This window comes from Torulaspora globosa, chromosome 4, assembly GCF_014133895.1.
Source record: "Torulaspora globosa chromosome 4, complete sequence".
In the NCBI taxonomy this organism is placed as follows: Eukaryota; Fungi; Ascomycota; class Saccharomycetes; order Saccharomycetales; family Saccharomycetaceae; genus Torulaspora; species Torulaspora globosa.
The window spans coordinates 991736-1013227 of record NC_050730.1 but is presented as its reverse complement, the minus strand read 5'-3'; the positions used below and the strand labels follow the sequence as shown (position 1 = coordinate 1013227).

The following is a 21492-nucleotide window of genomic DNA, read 5'->3' as shown; positions in this document are numbered from 1 at the left end:
TCATTATTGGTTCAATTTAACTTCAAGTCGCTAATTATCGAGGAGTTGAGATATCTAGGACGTAATGCCACCAGTTTCAGCATCTAAAGCTAAGAGAGACGCCAAAAAAGCCGAGAGAGAGGCTAAGAAGAAGGAAGCGGGCAAGACAGTAAGAAAACTCGGAAAGAAGAAGGAAGCTGCAGCACCAGAAGATGAGACTGAGCAAGCTACCAATCAAATTGCTCAAATGAAATTGCAACAGGACGAACATGGTATTTCTGACCGTGTTGTGACCGGTGTTCTTGACTCGCTGGAGACTTCCAGAGATATCAAACTGTCATCTGTGTCACTACTTTTCCACGGTAAGGTTTTGATCCAGGATTCAGTTCTTGAACTGAACTACGGCCGTCGTTACGGTCTTTTGGGTGAAAATGGTTGTGGTAAGTCTACGTTTTTGAAGGCTTTAGCGACGAGAGAATATCCTATCCCTGAGGCGATTGATATTTATTTGTTGGATGAACCGGCTGAACCAAGTGAATTCTCTGCCCTTGAATACGTCGTCAGGGAAGCTGAACACGAGTTGAAGCGTTTGGAAGACTTGGTTGAGAAGATCATTATTGAAGAAGGTCCAGAGTCTGAGCTCTTGGAGCCACTATACGAAAAGATGGACTCTATGGATCCTGATACTTTTGAAAGCAGAGCCGCTGTCATTTTGATCGGTTTGGGTTTCAACGCAAAGACGATTTTGAAGAAAACGAAGGACATGTCCGGTGGCTGGAAAATGCGTGTCGCTTTGGCTAAAGCGTTGTTCGTTAAGCCAACTTTGCTCTTGCTTGATGATCCAACGGCCCACTTGGATCTTGAAGCCTGTGTGTGGTTAGAAGAGTATCTGAAGAGATTTGATAGAACTTTGGTGCTCGTTTCCCATTCTCAAGATTTCTTGAACGGTGTTTGTACCAACATGATCGACATGAGATTGCAAAAACTGACTCAATACGGTGGTAACTATGATTCCTACTTCAAGACCCGTTCTGAATTGGAAACTAACCAAATGAAACAATACAACAAACAACAGGAAGAAATCACTCATATCAAGAAGTTTATTGCGTCTGCCGGTACTTATGCCAACTTGGTTAGACAAGCCAAATCCAGACAGAAGATTCTGGATAAGATGGAGGCTGATGGTTTGATTCAACCTGTCGTTCCAGATAAAGTGTTTTCATTCAGATTCCCACCTGTGGAAAGACTTCCGCCACCAGTATTGGCGTTTGATGATATAAATTTCTCATACGACGGTAACGCAGAGAACAACCTGTATGAACATTTGAATTTCGGTGTTGATATGGACTCAAGAATCGCTTTAGTTGGTCCAAACGGTGTGGGGAAGTCGACCCTGCTGAAGATTATGACTGGTGAGTTGACTCCACAGACTGGTCGTGTTTCTAGACACACACACGTTAAATTAGGTGTCTACTCGCAGCACTCTCAGGATCAATTGGATTTGACCAAATCCGCTTTGGAATTTGTTAGAGACAAATACCCACAGATTTCACAAGATTTCCAATACTGGAGAGGCCAATTGGGTCGCTATGGTTTGACAGGTGAAGGTCAAACTGTGCAAATGGGCACTCTATCCGAGGGACAACGTTCGCGTGTTGTGTTCGCTCTTCTTGCTCTAGAACAACCAAACGTTTTGCTGCTGGACGAACCTACTAACGGTTTAGATATTCCAACCATCGATTCCCTGGCTGAAGCCATCAACGAGTTCAACGGTGGTGTCGTTGTTGTCTCGCACGATTTCAGACTTTTGGATAAAATTGCCAAGGACATTTTCGTTGTTGAACACAAGACCGCTACTAGATGGGACGGTTCCATTCTAGAATACAAGAACAAGCTTGCAAAGAATGTTGTGTTGTAATCCTGTTCATTTCCATTTCCATTTCCATATATATTACAGTAATATATAATTCAAGTTTCACAGATGATTTCGGTGCATCTTGAATAGATACCAGATCTCTTCAAGACTAGCAGTAACAGTAGAACAAAAAAAACTGGAGGAAAAAAAAAAAAACGAAAAAAAACCTTCAGGTCTGGTTCAAGCTTTCGTGAAGCTGGGCTTGGGGAGGTTGGTTACCTTTGGATCGCTCGACGCGAAAGACGCACCAGCAAAGCAAGTGTTCGTCGCATTGGTTTTGTCTTTTGTTTTTTTTCTTGGTTTTTCTTGTTCCAAAGGTTTGACTGCAGTCACTGGTGAGCCATTACAATAGGATGCTGATACAGGTAGCGAGTAGGGTATGCCCAAATTTGAGAGATTGAATTGCTGTGGATGCTGTGGATGCTGGGACTGATAGTGATGGTAGTTTTGAGGGGGATAACCAGACATAACCTGTTGTTGCTGCTGCTGGATATCCAATGCCTTGTACATGACCGGTAACTGCGTCAATGGCAGCTGAGGATATAACGGGTTCATTAATGGTGCCTGGGGAGCCATAAAGTGTGGACCTGGAGCTGGAGATGCCAGGGAATAATTTCCATAAGCGTGTCCAAGAAATCCCTGATACGTTTTCTGTGGTGCCGAGGATGGTGAAGGAGGCGGATAAAGACCCGGACCTACAAAGACTGGGGAGCTTACAGGATTGTGGCCTTGAAGTGGGCTGCGAATGGGTGCTGTATGCAAATCAGGCGATTGAAACCCAACAGAACGATTTTCTGAGCTCGATGGCGATGTAGCCGGTCTTCCTTGCTTCGCTTTGCGACTTTTTTCACCGCTGCCTTTCGTCTTGCCTTTCGAACTTCCATCTTCTGGCTTCAAGAACAGCTGTTTGAGATCCTCCGTCACCTGTTGGGTATTAGCCTGCTTTTCACCGCTCTTTCTAGCCTCAGGATCTGACGAAGAGACGTGCCTTCCAGAACTGCTACTCCTCTGCTTTCTTCTTGAGCTCGAGTGACCAAAGTCTGGTTTCCCACCATTCGGCAACAGTTGCGGCTGCGGTATAACCACAGTCTCCTGCCTCATTTTATTCTTCTTCTCTGCCTGAGTTCGCTTCTTATCTAATCTTGTGACACCATTCGTCTTGTTTTTGCCAGAAGCTGACATCAGCCTCGAGCTGTTAAAGTACCTGGTATCGGTAGACATCTTTTGACTCGATCAAATGAGCCAAACAGATTCGAAGGGTCTTGATCTTGCAGTCTTTGATGATTACAACGTGTGTTGATGCTAATAGTCTTGAAGTTGTGGAAACTTCAAGGAGATAGTGGCTTCTGTCGTACCTTATGATGACCTTCGATCGGACTTCCCTCTGGCGCAACCACAGGCTATATAAGGTCGTCTAGGAAGTCCTGTGCCGACTGCAGTTCATCAGGCACCGTTGACGCTGCGCTTTTGGTCTTTTCAGGGGCCTTGGAGGCACTCTTGTCCGCTGTCGGGCTGATTCGTCTCACTGGCTTGTCAAAACCGCGGTTTGACGACGTGGTTTGCCCGCCCAAAATGCCGTTGAGGTCGTCAACAGCCATCGAATGCAGACTCTTGGTCGTTACTGTCTCTTTGGTTGAACTCGACACAGCTAGCGGCTCTTCCTGCTCCTTCTTGGAGCGCAAGATTTCTCGAATCTTCTTGCTGGCCTTGAGATCTCTTTCCAGCTCGGCGGGATGCTCGAATGTCATACTTATGTCCTCATGATACCTATACTCATTGGAGGGGGGCTGAACTTCCTCTTCGCCTTCATCTCCGTTTTCCTCTGCCTCTTTCTTCTCGTTTTGATTCTCTTGAAACTTGAGGGACCGGTACTTCCTGTCGCTGGGAGTGGCATGGCGATGCTTCAACCGCTGCTTGTCCTGAAACTTCTTCCGATTATCCCGCTTTAAACTGTATGGATCCATCTCTGGCTCTTCTGACTGTGTAAGTCCAGTTGCTCGTAAACATACCGCTATTTCAATGAGCGCGCCTATATAAACTATCACACTAACTAAGCAAAAGGGTAATGAAGAGCGATTAGTTGCCTAAACGACCCTCAGCGGGTCGACATCTGCCTTGCTGACCATGCAATTGATGCCTTCAATCGCTAGCAGTTTGCTCATCTCTTGCTTCAAATAGCCACGTTCAGTATTAGAGTGGTTGCAGACGATCACAGCATTGCCCATTTCCTTGTAGCGCAGTATTTCGTGGTGAGATAGTTCACCAGTGTAGTAGAGATCCACGTCTTCTCGTAAGGACTTGAAAACGCCAGAGCCGCTGCCCGCACATAGCGCTACTGTCCTGATAGGATGCTTGGAAAGGTCTCCGAACTTTGAGGCGACTTGCAAATGTTCAATTCCTAGGCTTCTCTTGACGTTCTCGATGATTGATGCTAGGTCCAGGCTTCTTGTGAGCTTCACCAGACGGCCATAGCCGACTTCGTTGTCGGCTTCACCGCGGACTAAGTCGCTGCTGAGCTGTTCGATCGTGTCATTTGACTGTATCAGAGCGCTGTTCCCGCCGACCAAACCATTGGCCAGCCAGTCATTCACGCCACCTTTGGCCGCATCAACAGCCGTGTGAGGGCAGTAGACTGATATTCCCTCCTGAATTAGTCGGATGGCGCTCTTATGCTGTGGGTTTTGTGCTGGGTTCAATCTCTTCCAGCTGGGAAAGATGAAAGGATGATATGCCACGATTGCGCTGCAGCCGTTGTCGATTGCTTCTTGAGCCACGGAAGCCGTCAGATCGACTGTCAATAGCACCAATGGGTATGTTACCTTAGCGGAAGATGATCCATTGTCCTCTTCTGAACAGTCGATTAATAGCCCAGTGTTATCCCACGTACTGTCTGCATAGCTTGCCGGATAGTGTTTCGTTATGGATCTTATGATCGATTGGAGCTGGGTTCTAGAGATGGCCCGACTCATCTTTATGCTTCTCTCAGTTCAGCTCTTAATTGTGCACAGATACTTGTAATTGCGAATGAAATTCAACACTATGCAAAGAGCTTACTGGCTTCCCACTGGAAAAGAAGACCAGAGCTCAATTATGCCTAGTGAGCGGGATCTAAGGACCAAGATTGAGTCTGGCATACCGGACTTGCACAACTTGATCGTCACAGATATCTCTAATGGTTGCGGCCAAAGCTTCGACGTGGTTGTGATTAGTAACAGCTTCGAAGGAAAGAACAAGCTGCAAAGAAGCCGTCAGATCAACACCTTGTTGAAAGAAGAGATTGCGCAGATTCACGCGTTCAGTTGTAAATGCTACACGGAAGCTGAGTGGTCTAAGATAGTTGTCTGAGGGCGCGACCAAAAATATGTCATATAGTCATTAATCGGTACGTTACGTAGATCTAAATCTGATATGGTGGTGGTTCTTCCTCATTGCCCCATTTTCGAGCGTGACGGTTCAGGCAAAGCAAGTTCAGGCCTTTGGGGTCGAGCAGTTGTTTTGGCTCGGACAATTCTTTGCTCGATATCAGCATGGAACCATGCCTTGACAAAGGGGAGTATAGAGATGAGTGCAAGCGATGTAGTTCTGGTCTGTAAGGTGAAAAACCTGGCTCTTCGAGCGGGTTTATCGATGCGGTTGCTTTCTCGCGGCCGGTTTCTAGTGGAAGTAGGGTTCTCTCGAGGCGTGTAAGGTAGTTAGGTCTTATGCTTGTTGGCAGTTTCAAAGACAGCATAGTATTAGCAGGAATGGAGGATGTTTCCGTTGTTGGTTGATTTGCGTCCTCGGCAACTGGAGTAGTTGGCTCTGGAGAGCCAACAAAAGTGTCTGTGCCACTCGAGATACCTGAGTCTGGAGCCTCGGTGGGAACCTCTTCTTTGCTCTTCTTTTTCCTTTTCAAAGTAAGTTTCCGTCTACGAGGTCGAACATTGTCATCTGCACCTCTGTCAAATATGCGGCTTTGAATACTTGCAATCGTCTTCAAGTCGTATGCATTCTCCTGTAACACTCTCTCAGGCAGCAAGTTTTCGCTTCTCAATGAGGAAGGAGGGTGGATGGCGAGTGTTGAACTGGTTCTTTTCATCAACGCTGCGTGCCTCTCGGGATCCTTATATGCAGCGTAGTAATTCGACAAGGATGGAATCCTAGAGTTGAAGCGATGCAAGTTCTGTCTCTCCAGACAACCAGGTATCGTAGAGGGAACATTGAGCACTGTCGCCTGCAGCGATAAAGTCTGTCGGGAGGAAATTAAAGTTGATAAGCGGAGCATGTTGGCCGCTGACAGTTCCTGCATATCTGTTTCTTCAAGTATCACCTTTGGTGCTGTTGAGCTCGAGTATGCCTCCTCATCGCCACTGGCAGCTTCGGTGGGCCTCGAAGAGCCAGTTTCGGCGGTAAACAGCGACTGGGACATGTTGAAGATGACTTTTGGTAGCACATCCTTGAAAAGAGACTGCATGGATTTTTTCAAGCGCTTTTCAATAGTGGATTGAAGAATCTTGATCGAACAGTTAAAGTCAAAGTCCAAGTTTACATCGTTGAACGAGATTCCGATACCAGAGTTTTTGACAAAGATATTGGTTATAGCCTCCAGCTGCACTCCACTGAAGACCATAGTGATAGGAATAGTGAAGGAGCCCTTACAGTTCAAAGTTGGTGTTGTGAATTCTGGCGAGTATTCGGAATACACAAGTAACAAGTTCCCTTCGATCTCTGTCTGAATCTGCAGCATAGCATCCATGCAGGAAATCTTGCAGATTCCCTTTACCAATGACCGCGGCTGAGCACTGATATCGAGGTCCAGAATCTCAAGCTTCGGCATAGTTGGGAAGTTCACCTTACTCACAATTATATCGCTTTTTAGAATATCCAGTTTTCTCGATCTCATGGTGGACTCCGAATCAGTTGCGGCCCCCAACGAGCCAGAATTAGACACAGCAGCCATTTTCGCACCTTGAACAGCACCCTTCTCGCTGGAAGCAGTCTCTACCATGGTTGGTGTTGACGATCCGGAGGACGAGTTCAACGCCTTGGTTAATTTCGCCCGAATTTCCTCATTGAAAGAGTTGTCCCTGAAAGATTCAGGATTAAACCTGAAAGACATGCTGCTCACTAACCCGCAAAAGGCTTCAGTAGCTTAACTTGGCTGTCTTAACTCGAGCAAATCGTACAGTCCATCTGCCCCCATCTCTATAAATTTGTTACACTAAGATAGAAGCCGGGTAACATTGAAGTCGGTTAGCTAGGCGCTTAAAGGATTTGAAGATGTAAACAAAAGACCAAATGGTCGAATGAAGCAGAGAAATCCAAGTATTTGTGATCGATGGAGACGTCAGACTGCAAGCGACAGTCATCCATTGTAGTGGCCGTGCGGGTGAGGCCCTTCACTGCGGAGGAGCGAGCGTTTTTGGGCAACGAGGACTCTAGTACGAGATACTCTTTGAGCATCGGTGATTCGAAGCTGGTGGTGCCACTTAATTCGCAGACGGAGAATGGTACTGGTACTAAAATTACTAGGCCGCCAGCGATGACGCGCCCTCGTGGTATTAGAAAGGTAGTTGAGTGCGTTGACGATAAGATGATGATCTTCGATCCGGCAGAGACCAACCCATTGAACACTATGAGTGAGACGGTGTTGAATTCCATCTATTCACATAGCAGAAACAACAGAAGGAGGCTGCGAAGAGGTGGTGGAGAGTTGAAGTTTGTTTTCGACAAACTATACGACGAAGACGCAACGCAAATGGATGTATACTCGGGGACCACTAGCGCCTTATTAGACTCTGTGCTGGATGGTTTCAATGGAACAGTGTTTGCATATGGGGCCACGGGATGCGGCAAGACTTATACAGTGAGCGGCTCGCCGGAGGAACCTGGTATCATTTTTTTGGCGATGCAAGATCTGTTCAACAGGATCGAAGCACTCAAGGATACAAAGAAGTTTGAGATCTCGCTCTCTTATTTGGAAATCTACAATGAGATGATACGAGATCTGCTAAAGCCAGAGACGTCACCAAAGAAATTGGTCATCAGAGAGGACAGCGAAAACGGAATAAGCGTGGCCAACCTGTCGCATCATAGGCCTCAGACGGTGGATGACGTGATGGATATGGTTATAAGAGCCAACATGAACCGAACGACATCGGCCACGGACGCAAATGAAGCTTCTTCAAGGTCTCATGCTGTCTTGCAGATCAATATCATACAGAGCAATAGATCTGCAGAGATTACTTCGAATCATACATTCGCGAAACTATCCATCATTGATCTTGCAGGTAGTGAACGTGCGGCTTCCACCAAGAACAGGGGAGAGCGGCTACATGAGGGCGCCAACATAAACAGGTCGTTACTGGCGCTTGGGAATTGTATCAACGCATTGTGTATGAGTGACGGGACACGCCGGACGTGCCATGTTCCTTATAGAGATTCCAAGCTGACCAGATTGTTGAAATTTTCGCTAGGCGGGAATTGTAAGACAGTGATGATCGTGTGCATATCACCCAGCAGTACGCATTATGACGAAACTTTGAATACTCTGAAATATGCAAACCGTGCGAAAGAGATCAAGACCAAAGTGATTAGAAACCAGCAGTCACTTGATAGACATGTTGGGTCTTATCTGAAGATGATTGAAGAGCAGAGACAGGAGATAAGCGAGCTGCGTAAAAGAGAGGCCAACGTTGTCGACCTCCAGTTAAAAAGATACAAACTGACTCTGGATAAAGTTCAAATGGCTCTCGGTGACTGCATTAACGGGGTCCGACTAACGTACGACCGAGCGGAATATCAAAGGGCTAAGGTGGTCAAGTCATTAATTCTATGCAAGAGAAGGTTCCTCCAGATGATATCTTTAGAGCTGAACAATGTGATCACAATAGCGCAAAACTGGACCAACATAAACATCGTCAACAGTTGTTCGCTGGTGCTGGATCAACTGGCCAACAAGATACGTGAACTAGAAGCAAAATTTGACGCCGGAAACGACGAGTTTGAACAGGTCATGGAGCATGCCCGGATTACCACTCTACCCAAGCTGAGAGAAATGGAAAACTGGGACGACACTCGAGATCTCCTCTACTTTGAATCGGAACTCGATCGCATCGCCGAAAGCCTGAGGAATGAGATCCTAATCAACGCTTCCGCGATGGTCGAGAAACTGCTCGAGGACCCGACACTCTCGAAAAGGATCAAGTTTTTATCCGACTGTCTGGCAAATGACTCAAGCGTTGAATCCGCCATCGCTGATCTTGCGCACATAGATCAAGAGTTTGAGCATTTTGGCGAGCTCTTCTTACGAGAGACCGACAGCCCACACTCTGCACTTCAAGTGCCGAGTGACAAGCCCAAACAAGTCAAGAAGACCGTCAGATGGTCAAATTTGCCCGAACAGATCCCGGAGCAAGATCATGAACCGGAAAAGGCACAAGAACAAGAACAAGCACAAGAACAGGAACATCCGACCGACATAGACATCAGCATGCAAGACATTGCAACGCCTCCACCTCCTGCACGCTCTGCCAACAGCAGGAACTCCTTGCTGAATCACCGTCTACTGTCCGGTCGATTATAGCGGTCTTGCCTGCTCGTCTGGAACGACCAGTCGCTAATTAATTTGTGTCCAGCCCCTCCAACGAGAAAGAAGCAAGCTGGAAAAAATTTCAAGCTGGGAGCTGGCAGTTAGTAAGAGGAAGAAACCTAAGACTCTGATCGTTCACCAAGGCCTTTTAAGACCAGGTTGATTTGGTTTTATTTCTTAGTTCTTGTTGTGTTCACAATAGGACAAGAAATCCATTCTTCTTCTTCTTTTTATCAAAAGAAGAGAAAGGAGAATCTGCTATTTGAAAGTTGTTGATATACAGGGGTTTAGAGAAACTTTTGGATTGATCCAAGGCAAGATTTTGTTGATCTTTTAACAGTTTCTCAGTTCTTTCTGATATCTATTGAATCGGACACTTTTTGTGGTTGTCTGATCAAAGCAACTTCTGAGCTATTATTTTCGAAAGCTTCGCAAGACCTTCGTTTTAAGCTTAAGTGCTGCCAGGTTAGAAGGTTCTTCGGACCTTTTCTTTGGTAGAGTGGCTATTCTATCATCGAATTTTTTTTTGAGAAAAGTGTGTGGCACTTCACTGTGTTGTTTGCTGCTGAACACTTTTCTGAACAAAGGTTATCAAGGTAGTTATTAATTTAATCTGTCTTGAGCCTTTGAAGCCTTTTTTTCTGTTTTTGGAATTTCTTTGCCAGGGATGGCAACTTTTATGTACTATCCTGGTCACTATCCGGCTGCAAGCTGTGGCGCCGGTAATTTTGGCCCGGTGATGCAGCAACATTCGCGCCCAGCTCATCATCAACACAGTTACAGTGTTGACTCTGCTGCGCGTCGCTCAGATCAGGCTTCCATGAATGCTTATGGTTATTATCCGCCAGCGCCGCTACAGAATCTATCGTCTTTTCAACCGCCATTTTACCATCAACCGGTTCTTCCTCATCCCACTGTTTCTCATCATCGACAAGCCTCGAGCTTTCTGCAGAACAATTTACCACCTTTGGGGATGTACTATACTAACGCTCAGGTCCCTGCAGAAGCTCAGGCGCCAGTTTTGCCAGCGCCAGTTGTGCAGGAACCAGCACATGAGGAACAAGTTAATGGTGGTGTGAATCAGTTTTTGGACTACGAGTTGGATATGATGTCAGATTTTGTTGTTAGGAATGCTTACATATCGTTTGGTTGCGATCTCAATGCCAAATCAACCCAGTCTATGGATCTATTCATTAAGGGAGTTTCATCGGTGTTGAATGCGACCAGACTGCCATCAGTTACTATTTTCCTTGCTTTGGATCTTCTTTCCAAATATATCGATAGACTGCCCGAAGGAATTCAAAGCATAGGTGGTGACTCGGTCAACGTCATTTATCAGAACACCATGATCGCGTTCGTTATCGCCAACAAATTTAATGACGATAAAACTTTCACTAACAAATCATGGACGCAGGCCACTGGTATGTCATTGTCGTTGGTAAACGAGTATGAACGCGATTGGTTAAGCGCTTTTGATTGGAAAATATTTGACGATAAATTTATCTCGTACGAAGATTACTTGCAAACTTTTGAAGTTTTCTGCCAAGAGAAGAGATGTCCATCGCCGCCAGTTCTTCTGCCTACTCCTCACTCCTCTGATAACTATTTGTCACCGCCATCAGGATACGAAACGCCAATTCAAGTTTCCAGTAACGTGTACTCTTCACCCTGTTACTACGATGAGGATAAAAATGACTTCTGTTACTCTCAGCTCCCTCAGAGAAGTATTATGAGCTCACCAGTTAATTTGAACTACGATGGTGGGTACTCTGCCTGCCACAAGGATTACAAGTTTTACAACTACAATCCACAAGCCATGAACAGGTCTTGGAATAGTGATGAAACCTGGAAGCATCAACCAAATCCAAACTTTGCTCGCTTTGACGACAACTACTATAGTTACTCCACCATTTTCTGCGGCTGATCGAAAACGCAAATTGATCATATTTATTTTATGCGGGATCTCTAGTAGCTCGGTCATTTATCAGTATTTTGGATTGAAAAGGTTGTATTTTTCGGAAAGGCACTGTTTGGACTGAAAGAATCAAAAGAGATACATCAATTAGAGTTAAAGGTACCAAATTTTTTTTCTATACATAGTATGTTAGTTTTTTTTTTTCTACCGCTACTTGGTTATGGAACTCGGATTTCCTTTATGTGCTTACAGAAGGAAACCGGAGGTGCAGCATTGTGATCTGTATAGCCTTCCATCGCTCAAGCACCACCAGCTTCTCTAAACCACCTTACACTCCGGTCCATACATACACAACATAATCCTTCGTTCGAATCACTACCCATACCACCACGAACACCTTTGGCAATGAAGCTGACGCCGAATACCGGTGGAACTTTCAGGGAATTGCCATTCTCATCTTCAAGCAAGATCTCTTTCTCGTCTTCGATATCATTTGCCGTAAGATTGATTGTAGAGACCCGTTCTCTTGATTTAACCTCCCAGACTCTGACTTTTCCGTCATAACCACATGTCGCCAGCGTTTCGCCGGTGGTGTTGAAGGATAAGTCAAAGACCCATCCGTCATGAGCGAAAGACCCTATGCTTGTTTGAGAGCTATGAGTCGGTACCGATAGCGATCCTACCCGTTCGCCGTATTCTGTTTCATACAGCGTGACACAACCGAACGATCCAGAGTCGTTCGCAACAGCAAGCAGCGTTCCCAAGGGCGAGAACCTAACAGCACGAACTGTATTGCTGTTTTGTTCCACACCCTGTATTTCGAAACCCTCAAAGCTATGGACAGGCCTCAAAGTACTGAGCTGCGAAACGACTACGCTACCATTAGCGAATCCGGTCGCAATCAAACCGTTGGGCGAAATGTCCAGGGATGTAGCAAACACCGGCTGTGACACCGGAATCTCCCCTTGCGCAGTGAGATGCAGATGAACCTCCAAATTGGTGCCATTCTGGTCATTGTGCTCCTCTTTAGGCTCCTCATCTAGCGGCTGAAAGTTGTTCCTCCTCAGCTTTGCCTCCCTCTTCAACCTCTCCTTCTGTGCTGCCTCCTCATCGATCTCGTGAGTGAAAGGATGGAATCTCCAAACGTATGTGTTTCCTTTGACGTCTGTAGCGGCGAACTGGTGGCACACGATCTGGTCCTCGCTCTTGAACCATCTCACAGCCCAGTAAGACCTCTTCTTCTCCTTCGCAGACAGTAAATCTAGACTCCTGAGTGAACCATTCTTCACATCCACTTCATAGAAGAAGACCTCGCCAGAAAAGGCTACGCAGGCCACTACGCAGATCTCATTTCCGCCTTTCTCAACAGAATGGAACACGTCTACGTGATGGACTCCAGTCTTACTGACGAATTGAGTAATCAAATGATCTCTAGCCATCTCATTATCCAACAGTTTGTTTTTCCACAGCTTGATTGAACCGTCACCAGAGCATGTTACAGTGTATGGCACACACACAGCTAGACCAAAGATATCAGCTTCGTGAGCTTTACCACAATTCGTGGTTGAGATGAACAGATTTGACATTTCCAGCGCTATTAGACGTCGCTAACTAGCCTTCAATCGCCTCCTTGTTGGTACCAAGGTGGACATTTTTTTAGCCCTTCGACTACAAGAACATTAGCTATCATAACCACTACTAGACAAAGAGGTCTCACTTCACCACTAGTCAGCCGGTAGGCTTCATCATGAAGGGCCAGAATATTCGAGTGGATGTGGCTCTCGAGGACGTTCGGATTATGAAGGAGTCCTACGCCCTCTACGGCGTGCTGATCAGGATTGTTCGACAGGATTCAGGGCATGGACCGGAACAAGTGTACGAGCAACACGTATATAGACGGTATTCCGAGTTTCTGGACCTGAAGAACAAGCTGGAGAAGCAATTCGGTGCGGAGCTGCCTTATGAGTTGCCGGGTCGCAGGTTTGGCTGGAAGAGAAGTGCTGTCGATCCTTACATCATCGAGGAAAGAAAGACACAGCTGGCCAAGTTTCTCAAGGATATGCTCAACGATTCGTTCGACACCAAATGGAAAAACTCCGAACATGTCTCCAAGTTTCTTAAACTATCTGCAGGCTGGAACGCAACTGCTGGTGAGTCCGGCAGTCGGAACGTGCATCAGACCCATTCGCTTGATCTTAGTGATGCAGCACAGTGGATGACCAAGCTGAAGGACTCGAAGACGATCCTGGAGCAGGCCAGGCGCGCGGGGAGCTCTGAGAGGTCAAAGCTCTTGATGGAGCTGCGTCTTGATCTGTACAACATGGAAGCTGGACTACGGGAGCAAAGCCAATCCCGGCAGATAGGAGAAACCGAGGCAGAAAGGCGATCCAATCTGCTGTCCACCCTGAAGCGTGACGTCAATGAAATGGCGCTTGAACAGGCTCATGACGCGGACAGCTACTCAGGTTCTGGAAGAGAGCCCACCGCCGATGATGACGACCGAGTAAGAAGCGCATTGTTCCCGGATTCTGTTGCGCAGAGATCTCCCAAGAAACCTCTAGCCGGTCGGCGGAAGTTTGGTGAGACCGGTGAGACCGAGCAGCTCGATAACCGGCAACTTCTGCAACTGCATAAGTCCAAGATGCAGGACCAAGATAAGGAACTGGAAGAGATGCGCAAGATTATCCAAAGACAGAAAAACCTCTCAATAGAAATGAACCAGGAACTAGCACAACAGAATGATCTACTAGACCTGCTGGGAAACGACGTTGACGATACAGCGACGAGGCTTCGTGTTGCCAACAGAAAGGCCAAGCAGTTTAACAGCGACTAGCGCCCATTCGAACCCAGCCAGCGGCTTAAACGCATTGCGAGTTTTCCACTTTTTTCCTGAAAAACTATTAGTGGATTTAGCTACAATGACGAGATATGGGCCAGATATCGAAAAGAAGATCATCTGTGTCGTTTGACTATTCAGCTATGTCCTTCACTCCACCATCGGATCCAGTTAACAGAAAATCAGAGATCAAAGTGTCACAACTGTGCGAGCTATGCCACTGTCGGAAAGCTCTGCTGAGGAGGCCGAAAAACCTACAAAAGGTTTGCAAACTTTGCTTCTTCCACGTATTCGAAACTGAGATCCATAACACTATTGTCAGCAACAAGCTTTTTCACAGGGGGGAGAAGGTTGCCGTGGGGGCATCCGGTGGTAAGGACTCTACAGTGCTGGCATACATCCTAAAGCTATTGAACGAACGGCATGATTACGGTATTGAGATCATTCTACTGAGTATCGATGAGGGGATAATCGGATATCGAGATGACTCGCTGGCGACCGTGAAGAGGAATCAGGTCCAATACAATCTGCCGTTGGAAATCGTTTCCTACAGAGACCTGTATAACTGGACGATGGACGAGATCGTGGCATGTGCCGGTGTGAGGAACAGCTGTACGTATTGTGGTGTTTTCAGAAGACAGGCCTTGGACCGTGGAGCAGCGAAACTTGGCATAGCGCACGTTGTCACGGGCCACAACGCAGACGACATGGCCGAGACGGTTTTAATGAACATATTTCGTGGTGATGTTGCTCGGTTGGAGAAGTCGACCGCCATCATAACGCAAAGCACTGGGTCGCCGATCAAGAGATCGAAGCCCTTCAAATACTCTTACCAAAAGGAAATTGTACTGTATGCCCACTACAAGAAGCTTGATTATTTCTCAACGGAGTGTTCCTACGCCCCGGAGGCTTTCAGAGGTACAGCAAGAGAGCTCATGAAGAATCTAGAGATGCAGCGGCCCAGTTGTATCCTGGATATCATCCATAGCGGAGAGAACCTTGTCCTTAAGCCAAAAAGGCAGAAAAAGATCTCGCCTTCGGAAGTTATGGAAGTACGAAGCGATGGTGCAGTGTCGCTGGGAAGACCTTCGAAATTTGTGGACGGTAACACCTGCGAAAGGTGTGGCTATCTGTCGAGCAACAAGATCTGCAAGGCATGCATATTACTGGAGGGCCTAGAGAGAAATCGAGCTAAGATGACTCTCGACACGGACACTTCAACCGGCGGAGCGGCCCGCCTGACCAGGGAACTGGAACGATTGACGTTCTGATATTTAGACTACAATTTACATACAGAATCTCAGCACCCAGGAGCAGTCTTTATTATATATGCTCTTCGATTGATAATTAGTGCTGCGCCAGTCTGACAGCACGGAAAAAGAACGAGCCCTTACTGATGAGTTGGTCAGTAAGTGATCAGTAAGAAAGAATCATGTTTACCGGCTGAGCAGCCTGCTGGTCACGGTTCAACTGCTGATGAGGTCGTTTATCAAGTCCTACAAGAAGGCGAATTCGCTGGATGAAAGTCCTTCAAGAATAGCAGTATCTCCACCAAAAACAGGACGACGAAGTGATAATTCAACATCACAAAAGATTCTCGAGGATTCGCTGGCCTTTGTTCCATCAACTCCAACACAGATTTCACATAATAGCAATGGCTCGAAGCATTCACCCAGTTTTGAATCCCTTCACAGGTTGGCTAACAAGAAAATGTTCAGTACAAAGCTATTCAAAAAGAACTCCTCGTCAACAGCTTTAGCTCAAGTTGCAGCATCATCAGGAAGTAACCATGATATACCAAATATCACAGAAGCACCAAGCAGGAATTCGGGTTCCACGCTTGAAGCGACGCAATTGAACGGAGATGAAGCGACAATCCCATCTATCAAGGGCACAATCACACATAATTGGGGTGACAACACGGACAAGCAGCATCCCGTTATCATTCTGAACAATCCTTCAGGCGGAGATAACGTCTTTTCGCAAGATTTGGAACCCGCTGTGCGAATAACCAGCCTGCGAAGAGGTTCTGCTATCTCATCTCTCACCACAGCTTCGTATGAGAATGCCCTTCCTCGCACATCGTCGGCTGATGAGCAATTGCTGAGGCGCTCCGAGCCGACTAGAGATAAGCATGTTTACAACGAGCTTTGGAAGGTCAAAAGCAAGAATAGGCAGGCAAGAATCCATTCGCATGACGATATCATTACCTTGGAGAAATCATCAACGGTAAGTTTGAACTTGTTAGAATCAACCATCTCTCCATTAGCTCCATTGCAAAACTTGGAACAACCAGATAATACAAGTGATAGACCTGGAAGTTCATCAGACACACAAAAGCAGCTGGCTTTGAATGGTAGGGCAACGAATGAAGCTCATCCTTCAGATGCTTCGAAGAAGGACCATCTGGGCGTTTCTGTCAGTTTCGAAGACGCTACTGATCTTGAAACAGAGAAGCATGACGGTTCGGAGACAGAGGAGGATGATGGGTCAATGTTGCGTACGCCAGAGATTGACGAGGAAGATGACGACACATCTAAGTTTTCCTTCGAGATGAGCGGTTTGAATGGCAGAACATCTTCAGTGAAGTATTATTCGAAACCAGAACCTAAAGAGGCGGTATATATCGATGATGTCTATGATGACGAGGATTTCGATGAAGATATGAACTTTTATGGAGATGATCTTCAAAACAATGATTTCCATCTCACTGATGAGACTTTCATCGCAGTTTCCAGTCCTGCAGACGGTCCAGGTGACTCAGATCCAAATTCTGCAAAACCGCTCAAGAGATATAATGACCTTTTTGATTTATCTGACGATGCTGAGGACTCTGAATATCAACTAAACACGGAGGATGAAAGCCAAGAATACGAAGCCGCAACTAGTCCCACAGAACTGCCGGTATCGAATCCTGATGATCAGGGAAGTTTGAACAATAAGTATGGCGGAGGCTGTTCTAAGATTAAAAATGCTGCGGACTCCGGATCGAAGAAAAGACCACCAGAAAAGAAGATGACGACGAAAGCAATCAAAAGCTTTTCCGATATTTTCGATCTTGTTGACAGTGATGAGGACGATGAAAGCGAAGTGGACAGCGGATGGAACGGCGAATTTCGCAACAACGATGAGCCTGATAATACCATTTACGACAAGGAGCAGTTAGCTCACGCCTTCTCTATCGAAAATGATTCCCAAAGTAATGGACTTAAAGATGCCACCAAAGACATCTCCAACCATACAGGGAAAGATATAAGCTCCGCGCAGAGCTTGCCAGTTCGATCCGGTACGCCTGTGCACATATTCGTAACACCACCAATGGACCCTTCAATGGATTCAGCGGCAAGTGCGGATTCTCATCTGAGCCCTGGTTTAAATATTACACCATCACTGCCGCGGCCTGCAAGATCGCAAACTTTGAAGATTCACGATCTGAACAGCAGCCTTGATTCCGAAGTACCAGGTTTAATGAGTAATCTCTACTTTATTGATGAGGCTGAGGAAGATAAGTACAACCAGCGTAACGGAATCACCGAAGATGATTACCTAGATGAGATCAATACGGTGCCCGAAGATTTCGACTTTTCAGACACAGAGCAGGATCTCAACTCAAATAAATCTCCTCTAAAACTTTCGAATAGAGGATCATTTAGGAGCACGCACAGCTATTCAGAACAACCAATTGGTGCTGCTAGAGAGAGTACACCAACTCGAAACAAATTGGAGATAAAGAATAAGACTGTTACATTTTTTAACTATTGTGGGGAGCGCTCACCGATAGAAAGATCAGCACAAAAATCACCTCAGGCTGGCCAAGGTTATCTGACGTCGCCCAACAATAACAACGAAGATTACGTTATTTCGCCCATCAAAAAGAATGGGGAGGCTTGCAACCCCGTAACACCTACCAATTCCTTCAAAAAACCGAAACCAGAGTATTTGAATGACTATTCTTTGAGCCCCATTCAGGAAAACTCTTCTTCGGTCGACAATTCCCCATCGTTACAGCTGCAGTGAAGGGCTTAGCATTAATTAAACATCTGTACTTAAACAATTGCATTATGTGTCATATATCACATTTTTCCGTCACTTTTCAAAAGCTGTCATGTATTCCTCTCGGTTTAGCTAGGGCTGCTTGCGCTGTTGTGTTCTACCCAAGTTTTTTGATTCGGCTACCTGTGGTGCACTCGTATAAGCTAAAGGTGGAGGACGATAAGCGTTTTTAGAATTTAATGAAGCTTCTTCAATAAGCTGCAAGATAACGCTTTTTGCCTCAGACGCTGTGTGCTCACACATTTGTAGAATCTTGGCATAATTTTTGATAGCTTCTTCGTAGGAGACTGATTTCCTCTGCTGATTAGATGAAATTTTGTCTTCTGCTGTAGTGGAAAGTGTTTCTGTCTCATCCTTTGAACTATCTTCATCAAGGACGAGAACCTCAACCTTCTTTCCATTTCGAACTTCGTAAATGCTGTGGAAACCGTGATTCTTTTCATCTCCTCTTGCTTTCGTGTGCTGTGGATAGTTGTGGTTTTTGACTGTGTTAAGAAATGGAATATATGCATAAGGCTCTGACGGCTGTGACGTAGCGGTACTGCCTGGACTTTGCCGTGAGAACTCTGAGTTGTGCGATGATTGACTACCGACATTTGATAGGCTTCTTCTAGGTGACAGTAGATTAATTGACACGTTCCCCAAAGATTGTAGTTCGGCATCCCCAGGTGGACGAACAGGCTCGGGAAAGGAATGCATGGAAGTAAGATGATTTTTGGCCGCATGATCACTGGATGTCTGTTTGGTCCCATCTTGGACGTTTACCTTTCTTTCTAAAATTATTCTCATACTTTCTTCTGTTTGATTTCCGGCCTCCAAATCACTTTGATGGCTAACTTCCGCTGGGTTGTGCAAGGTGTCATCGATAGCCTGGTCATTTTCCTCATAAAGTGAGGACATCCCTCTTGTATCGGTCTGACCACTTGAGCATTCCGTTGCTTTGTCGCTTTTCGGGGATTTGGGTCGCAGTGGCGATCTGCTGGGTATCCTTGGCGGAGTTGACGTTGCCGCAAACATATCTTCGGTATTATGTATGCTTTTGCTTCTTCTATGTCTGTGACCTTCGATTCGAAGTGCTGAATCACGCTGCAGACTTCTTCTTCTGTTTTCGAACTCTGTCGAAGTTGGTGATGGATCAACCCTTTCAAAATCCGAATCTCGAGCATTTGGAAAGCTGAAGTTCAAATCCAATTGGTCTACTCGCCTTTCAGGGCTAGGTATTTGTTTATTCTCTTGTGTGGCTATTGTGAGTTGTGGTGAAGGTTCAAATTCATCAAAAAACTTCAAGGTCCCATTAGCGCTTCTAAGTTGTGATTCCTTCTCCAGGTCTGGAATGTGAATTTGTTTGAGGGGGGTTGACAATACTTGTAGCGAGGGAGAGGGTTGATTTTCTGCGAATGGAGGGGGCGGCGACATTTTTTGTTTCCTCAAGTTTTTATTCTGGATTTTTAAGTTAACATTCGCATGTTCATCGAGACCCAGTGCTTTATCGACATCTGAGTCATCTCTATGGCTGATGCTGAAAGAAAAATCATGCTCTGCGGATCGTATGGAGCCGCTGTCGTCAGAACTTGGCGACGATAGTTCTTTAAACCGGCTGTAGCCTTCGCCATCGAAAACAACACTCGCCCTCTTTTTCTCCTTGTTCAGAGGGGACAAGTATGGCGGTAGCGAAATCTCCAGAGGAACAGGCATGTTGTAGCTGTTCAAAGGGGACTCCGGGCTTAAAAACAGTTCCGGTCTCCCCAAGACCGTAGGTGCTAAGCGGCTGCCGCGTTCATCCGATATCGAGTCCATCGTTTCCACGATAATAGCTTGCAAAGATGAGCCTCGACTGTGTGACCTGTGCGACTGTCGCTGCTCTGTGCCAGACTGCAGGGATTTCCTTCTGTGCTGCTCTTTCCTAGCCGTGTGGAAGTTCCAGATGTCTTCAGGGACATCTAACATCACCCGAGAGTGCATATCCACAAAATGTCCACGATTGGTCATGCCATCGCCAGCCCGCAGACCTCTGCCATCTTCGAGTTCGTCTGCATCTTTGGGGAACACAATCTTAGAAGGAGACGGTAGTGTCGCGCCTCTTTCATCCATCGAACCGTCGTGCTGCAGACCACTGGAATCTGGGATCGAAAATCGTACCTGCGATTTTGGCGACACAGACTTTTGGTTTTGCGACGGTGTCAGAACCGGGGGACTGGGAGACAAGCGATCCAGCTCGAGATTCGGTTTTCTCAAAATCGAATGCAATTGCGTAGCTGACTCATATCTGTCAACCTGCCCGATTTCTGCCTCTCTTTCAGGCGTTAACGGCAGGCTCATCGGGGCCACTATTCGAACCAAAACGGCAGTGCAATGTGCTGCTCGAGAAGCTGTAGTAGCACCCTTCAACAGCTGAATTCCTCGATTTTCTTTCTTCTCTTCGACAACATCCAGGGCTTAAAGCCTTGTTTACATCTGGCACCAATTGGGAAACAACTCGAAACCACGTGAAATGCGCTCCCAACGACTAATCTGCGTCAGGAACGCGCCAGGATCCTCGACCAAGCGTGTTGAGCCTCTGCTGCCCCGGTCTCACCCGCCAGTCTTGTTCTCAGGGACGTCTTTCCGGCGAACCGCTCAGTTTGACGCAAAATCAACGACACCGTCCCGCTCAGCCCTACCGGCGCGTGTCAACCCGCAACAGCAACGCGTATCCTGGGCGTAGCAGCGTCCTGGCCGCCTCTCTCGATGCTCTTGGCATCCCGTCACGTAGTTTGGCGTCCTGAGCGCTGAAGAACACCACAGCACTCTCTCGCGGCAGCGTAAGCGGCTCCTCCCAGCGGCACCGGTCCAGACGCCCGCCAGCAGGGCTTGAAGGCTTCGAAACAGCCAGATCGACCGTCTATTCAGCTTAATCTTGCTCATCGGTTCTTCGTTTAAAGTAACCTCGATACAGTTAGATGGGTGCTTGTAAGGAAAAACCAGCTAGTAGGACGGTTTAAAAGATCAACAGCGAGTATCCAGCGTTGAGGTGTCTCTAGGTGGCGTTTGGAGTGTTCATTTGGTGGCTTGCAAGACGGGTTTGGTGTAGGATGAATAACGAGGATTACGGTTACGATTATGACTATCTATTCAAGAGTATGTTATCGTTGGTTGGACGAAAAACGGATCTGAGGGCTTGGTTTACTAACGTGGCGTAGTTGTGCTGATTGGGGACTCTGGAGTCGGTAAATCGAACCTACTGT

At 46.5% G+C, this 21492-nt stretch overlaps 13 protein-coding genes across 13 annotated transcripts; 7 read left to right on the top strand and 6 right to left on the bottom strand.

Annotated features, from left to right (window-relative positions):
* Positions 1–64: 64 nt before the first annotated feature.
* Positions 65–1897, top strand: ARB1 (ATP-binding cassette family ATPase ARB1; the record flags this gene model as incomplete). The annotated part of the gene is made up of 1 exon (XM_037283821.1): positions 65–1897. One exon carries the CDS (start codon positions 65–67, stop codon positions 1895–1897), a length of 1833 nt encoding a protein of 610 aa, XP_037139717.1.
* A 177-nt stretch (positions 1898–2074) lies between these two features.
* EDC1 (Edc1p) lies at positions 2075–3115 on the bottom strand (the record flags this gene model as incomplete). Its single annotated transcript, XM_037283820.1, has 1 exon — positions 2075–3115. One exon carries the CDS (start codon positions 3113–3115, stop codon positions 2075–2077), a length of 1041 nt encoding a protein of 346 aa, XP_037139716.1.
* A 179-nt stretch (positions 3116–3294) lies between these two features.
* HG536_0D05620 (uncharacterized protein) lies at positions 3295–3858 on the bottom strand (the record flags this gene model as incomplete). The annotated part of the gene is made up of 1 exon (XM_037283819.1): positions 3295–3858. The coding sequence occupies one exon, from the start codon at positions 3856–3858 to the stop codon at positions 3295–3297; it is 564 nt and encodes a 187-aa protein (XP_037139715.1).
* Positions 3859–3978: 120 nt separating this feature from the next.
* On the bottom strand, positions 3979–4863 carry NIF3 (uncharacterized protein; the record flags this gene model as incomplete). Its single annotated transcript, XM_037283818.1, has 1 exon — positions 3979–4863. One exon carries the CDS (start codon positions 4861–4863, stop codon positions 3979–3981), a length of 885 nt encoding a protein of 294 aa, XP_037139714.1.
* Positions 4864–4918: 55 nt separating this feature from the next.
* On the top strand, positions 4919–5239 carry BOL2 (Bol2p; the record flags this gene model as incomplete). The annotated part of the gene is made up of 1 exon (XM_037283817.1): positions 4919–5239. One exon carries the CDS (start codon positions 4919–4921, stop codon positions 5237–5239), a length of 321 nt encoding a protein of 106 aa, XP_037139713.1.
* Positions 5240–5291: 52 nt separating this feature from the next.
* On the bottom strand, positions 5292–6992 carry MDM34 (ERMES complex subunit MDM34; the record flags this gene model as incomplete). Its single annotated transcript, XM_037283816.1, has 1 exon — positions 5292–6992. The coding sequence occupies one exon, from the start codon at positions 6990–6992 to the stop codon at positions 5292–5294; it is 1701 nt and encodes a 566-aa protein (XP_037139712.1).
* A 219-nt stretch (positions 6993–7211) lies between these two features.
* KIP3 (tubulin-dependent ATPase KIP3) lies at positions 7212–9458 on the top strand (the record flags this gene model as incomplete). Its single annotated transcript, XM_037283815.1, has 1 exon — positions 7212–9458. One exon carries the CDS (start codon positions 7212–7214, stop codon positions 9456–9458), a length of 2247 nt encoding a protein of 748 aa, XP_037139711.1.
* A 673-nt stretch (positions 9459–10131) lies between these two features.
* On the top strand, positions 10132–11388 carry CLG1 (Clg1p; the record flags this gene model as incomplete). Its single annotated transcript, XM_037283814.1, has 1 exon — positions 10132–11388. The coding sequence occupies one exon, from the start codon at positions 10132–10134 to the stop codon at positions 11386–11388; it is 1257 nt and encodes a 418-aa protein (XP_037139710.1).
* Positions 11389–11678: 290 nt separating this feature from the next.
* Positions 11679–12965, bottom strand: SKI8 (SKI complex subunit WD repeat protein SKI8; the record flags this gene model as incomplete). The annotated part of the gene is made up of 1 exon (XM_037283813.1): positions 11679–12965. One exon carries the CDS (start codon positions 12963–12965, stop codon positions 11679–11681), a length of 1287 nt encoding a protein of 428 aa, XP_037139709.1.
* A 161-nt stretch (positions 12966–13126) lies between these two features.
* On the top strand, positions 13127–14212 carry VAM7 (Vam7p; the record flags this gene model as incomplete). Its single annotated transcript, XM_037283812.1, has 1 exon — positions 13127–14212. One exon carries the CDS (start codon positions 13127–13129, stop codon positions 14210–14212), a length of 1086 nt encoding a protein of 361 aa, XP_037139708.1.
* Positions 14213–14307: 95 nt separating this feature from the next.
* On the top strand, positions 14308–15486 carry NCS6 (Ncs6p; the record flags this gene model as incomplete). The annotated part of the gene is made up of 1 exon (XM_037283811.1): positions 14308–15486. One exon carries the CDS (start codon positions 14308–14310, stop codon positions 15484–15486), a length of 1179 nt encoding a protein of 392 aa, XP_037139707.1.
* Positions 15487–15691: 205 nt separating this feature from the next.
* Positions 15692–18232, top strand: ZRG8 (Zrg8p; the record flags this gene model as incomplete). The annotated part of the gene is made up of 1 exon (XM_037283810.1): positions 15692–18232. The coding sequence occupies one exon, from the start codon at positions 15692–15694 to the stop codon at positions 18230–18232; it is 2541 nt and encodes an 846-aa protein (XP_037139706.1).
* A 108-nt stretch (positions 18233–18340) lies between these two features.
* Positions 18341–20587, bottom strand: FIR1 (Fir1p; the record flags this gene model as incomplete). The annotated part of the gene is made up of 1 exon (XM_037283809.1): positions 18341–20587. One exon carries the CDS (start codon positions 20585–20587, stop codon positions 18341–18343), a length of 2247 nt encoding a protein of 748 aa, XP_037139705.1.
* Positions 20588–21492: the final 905 nt, after the last annotated feature.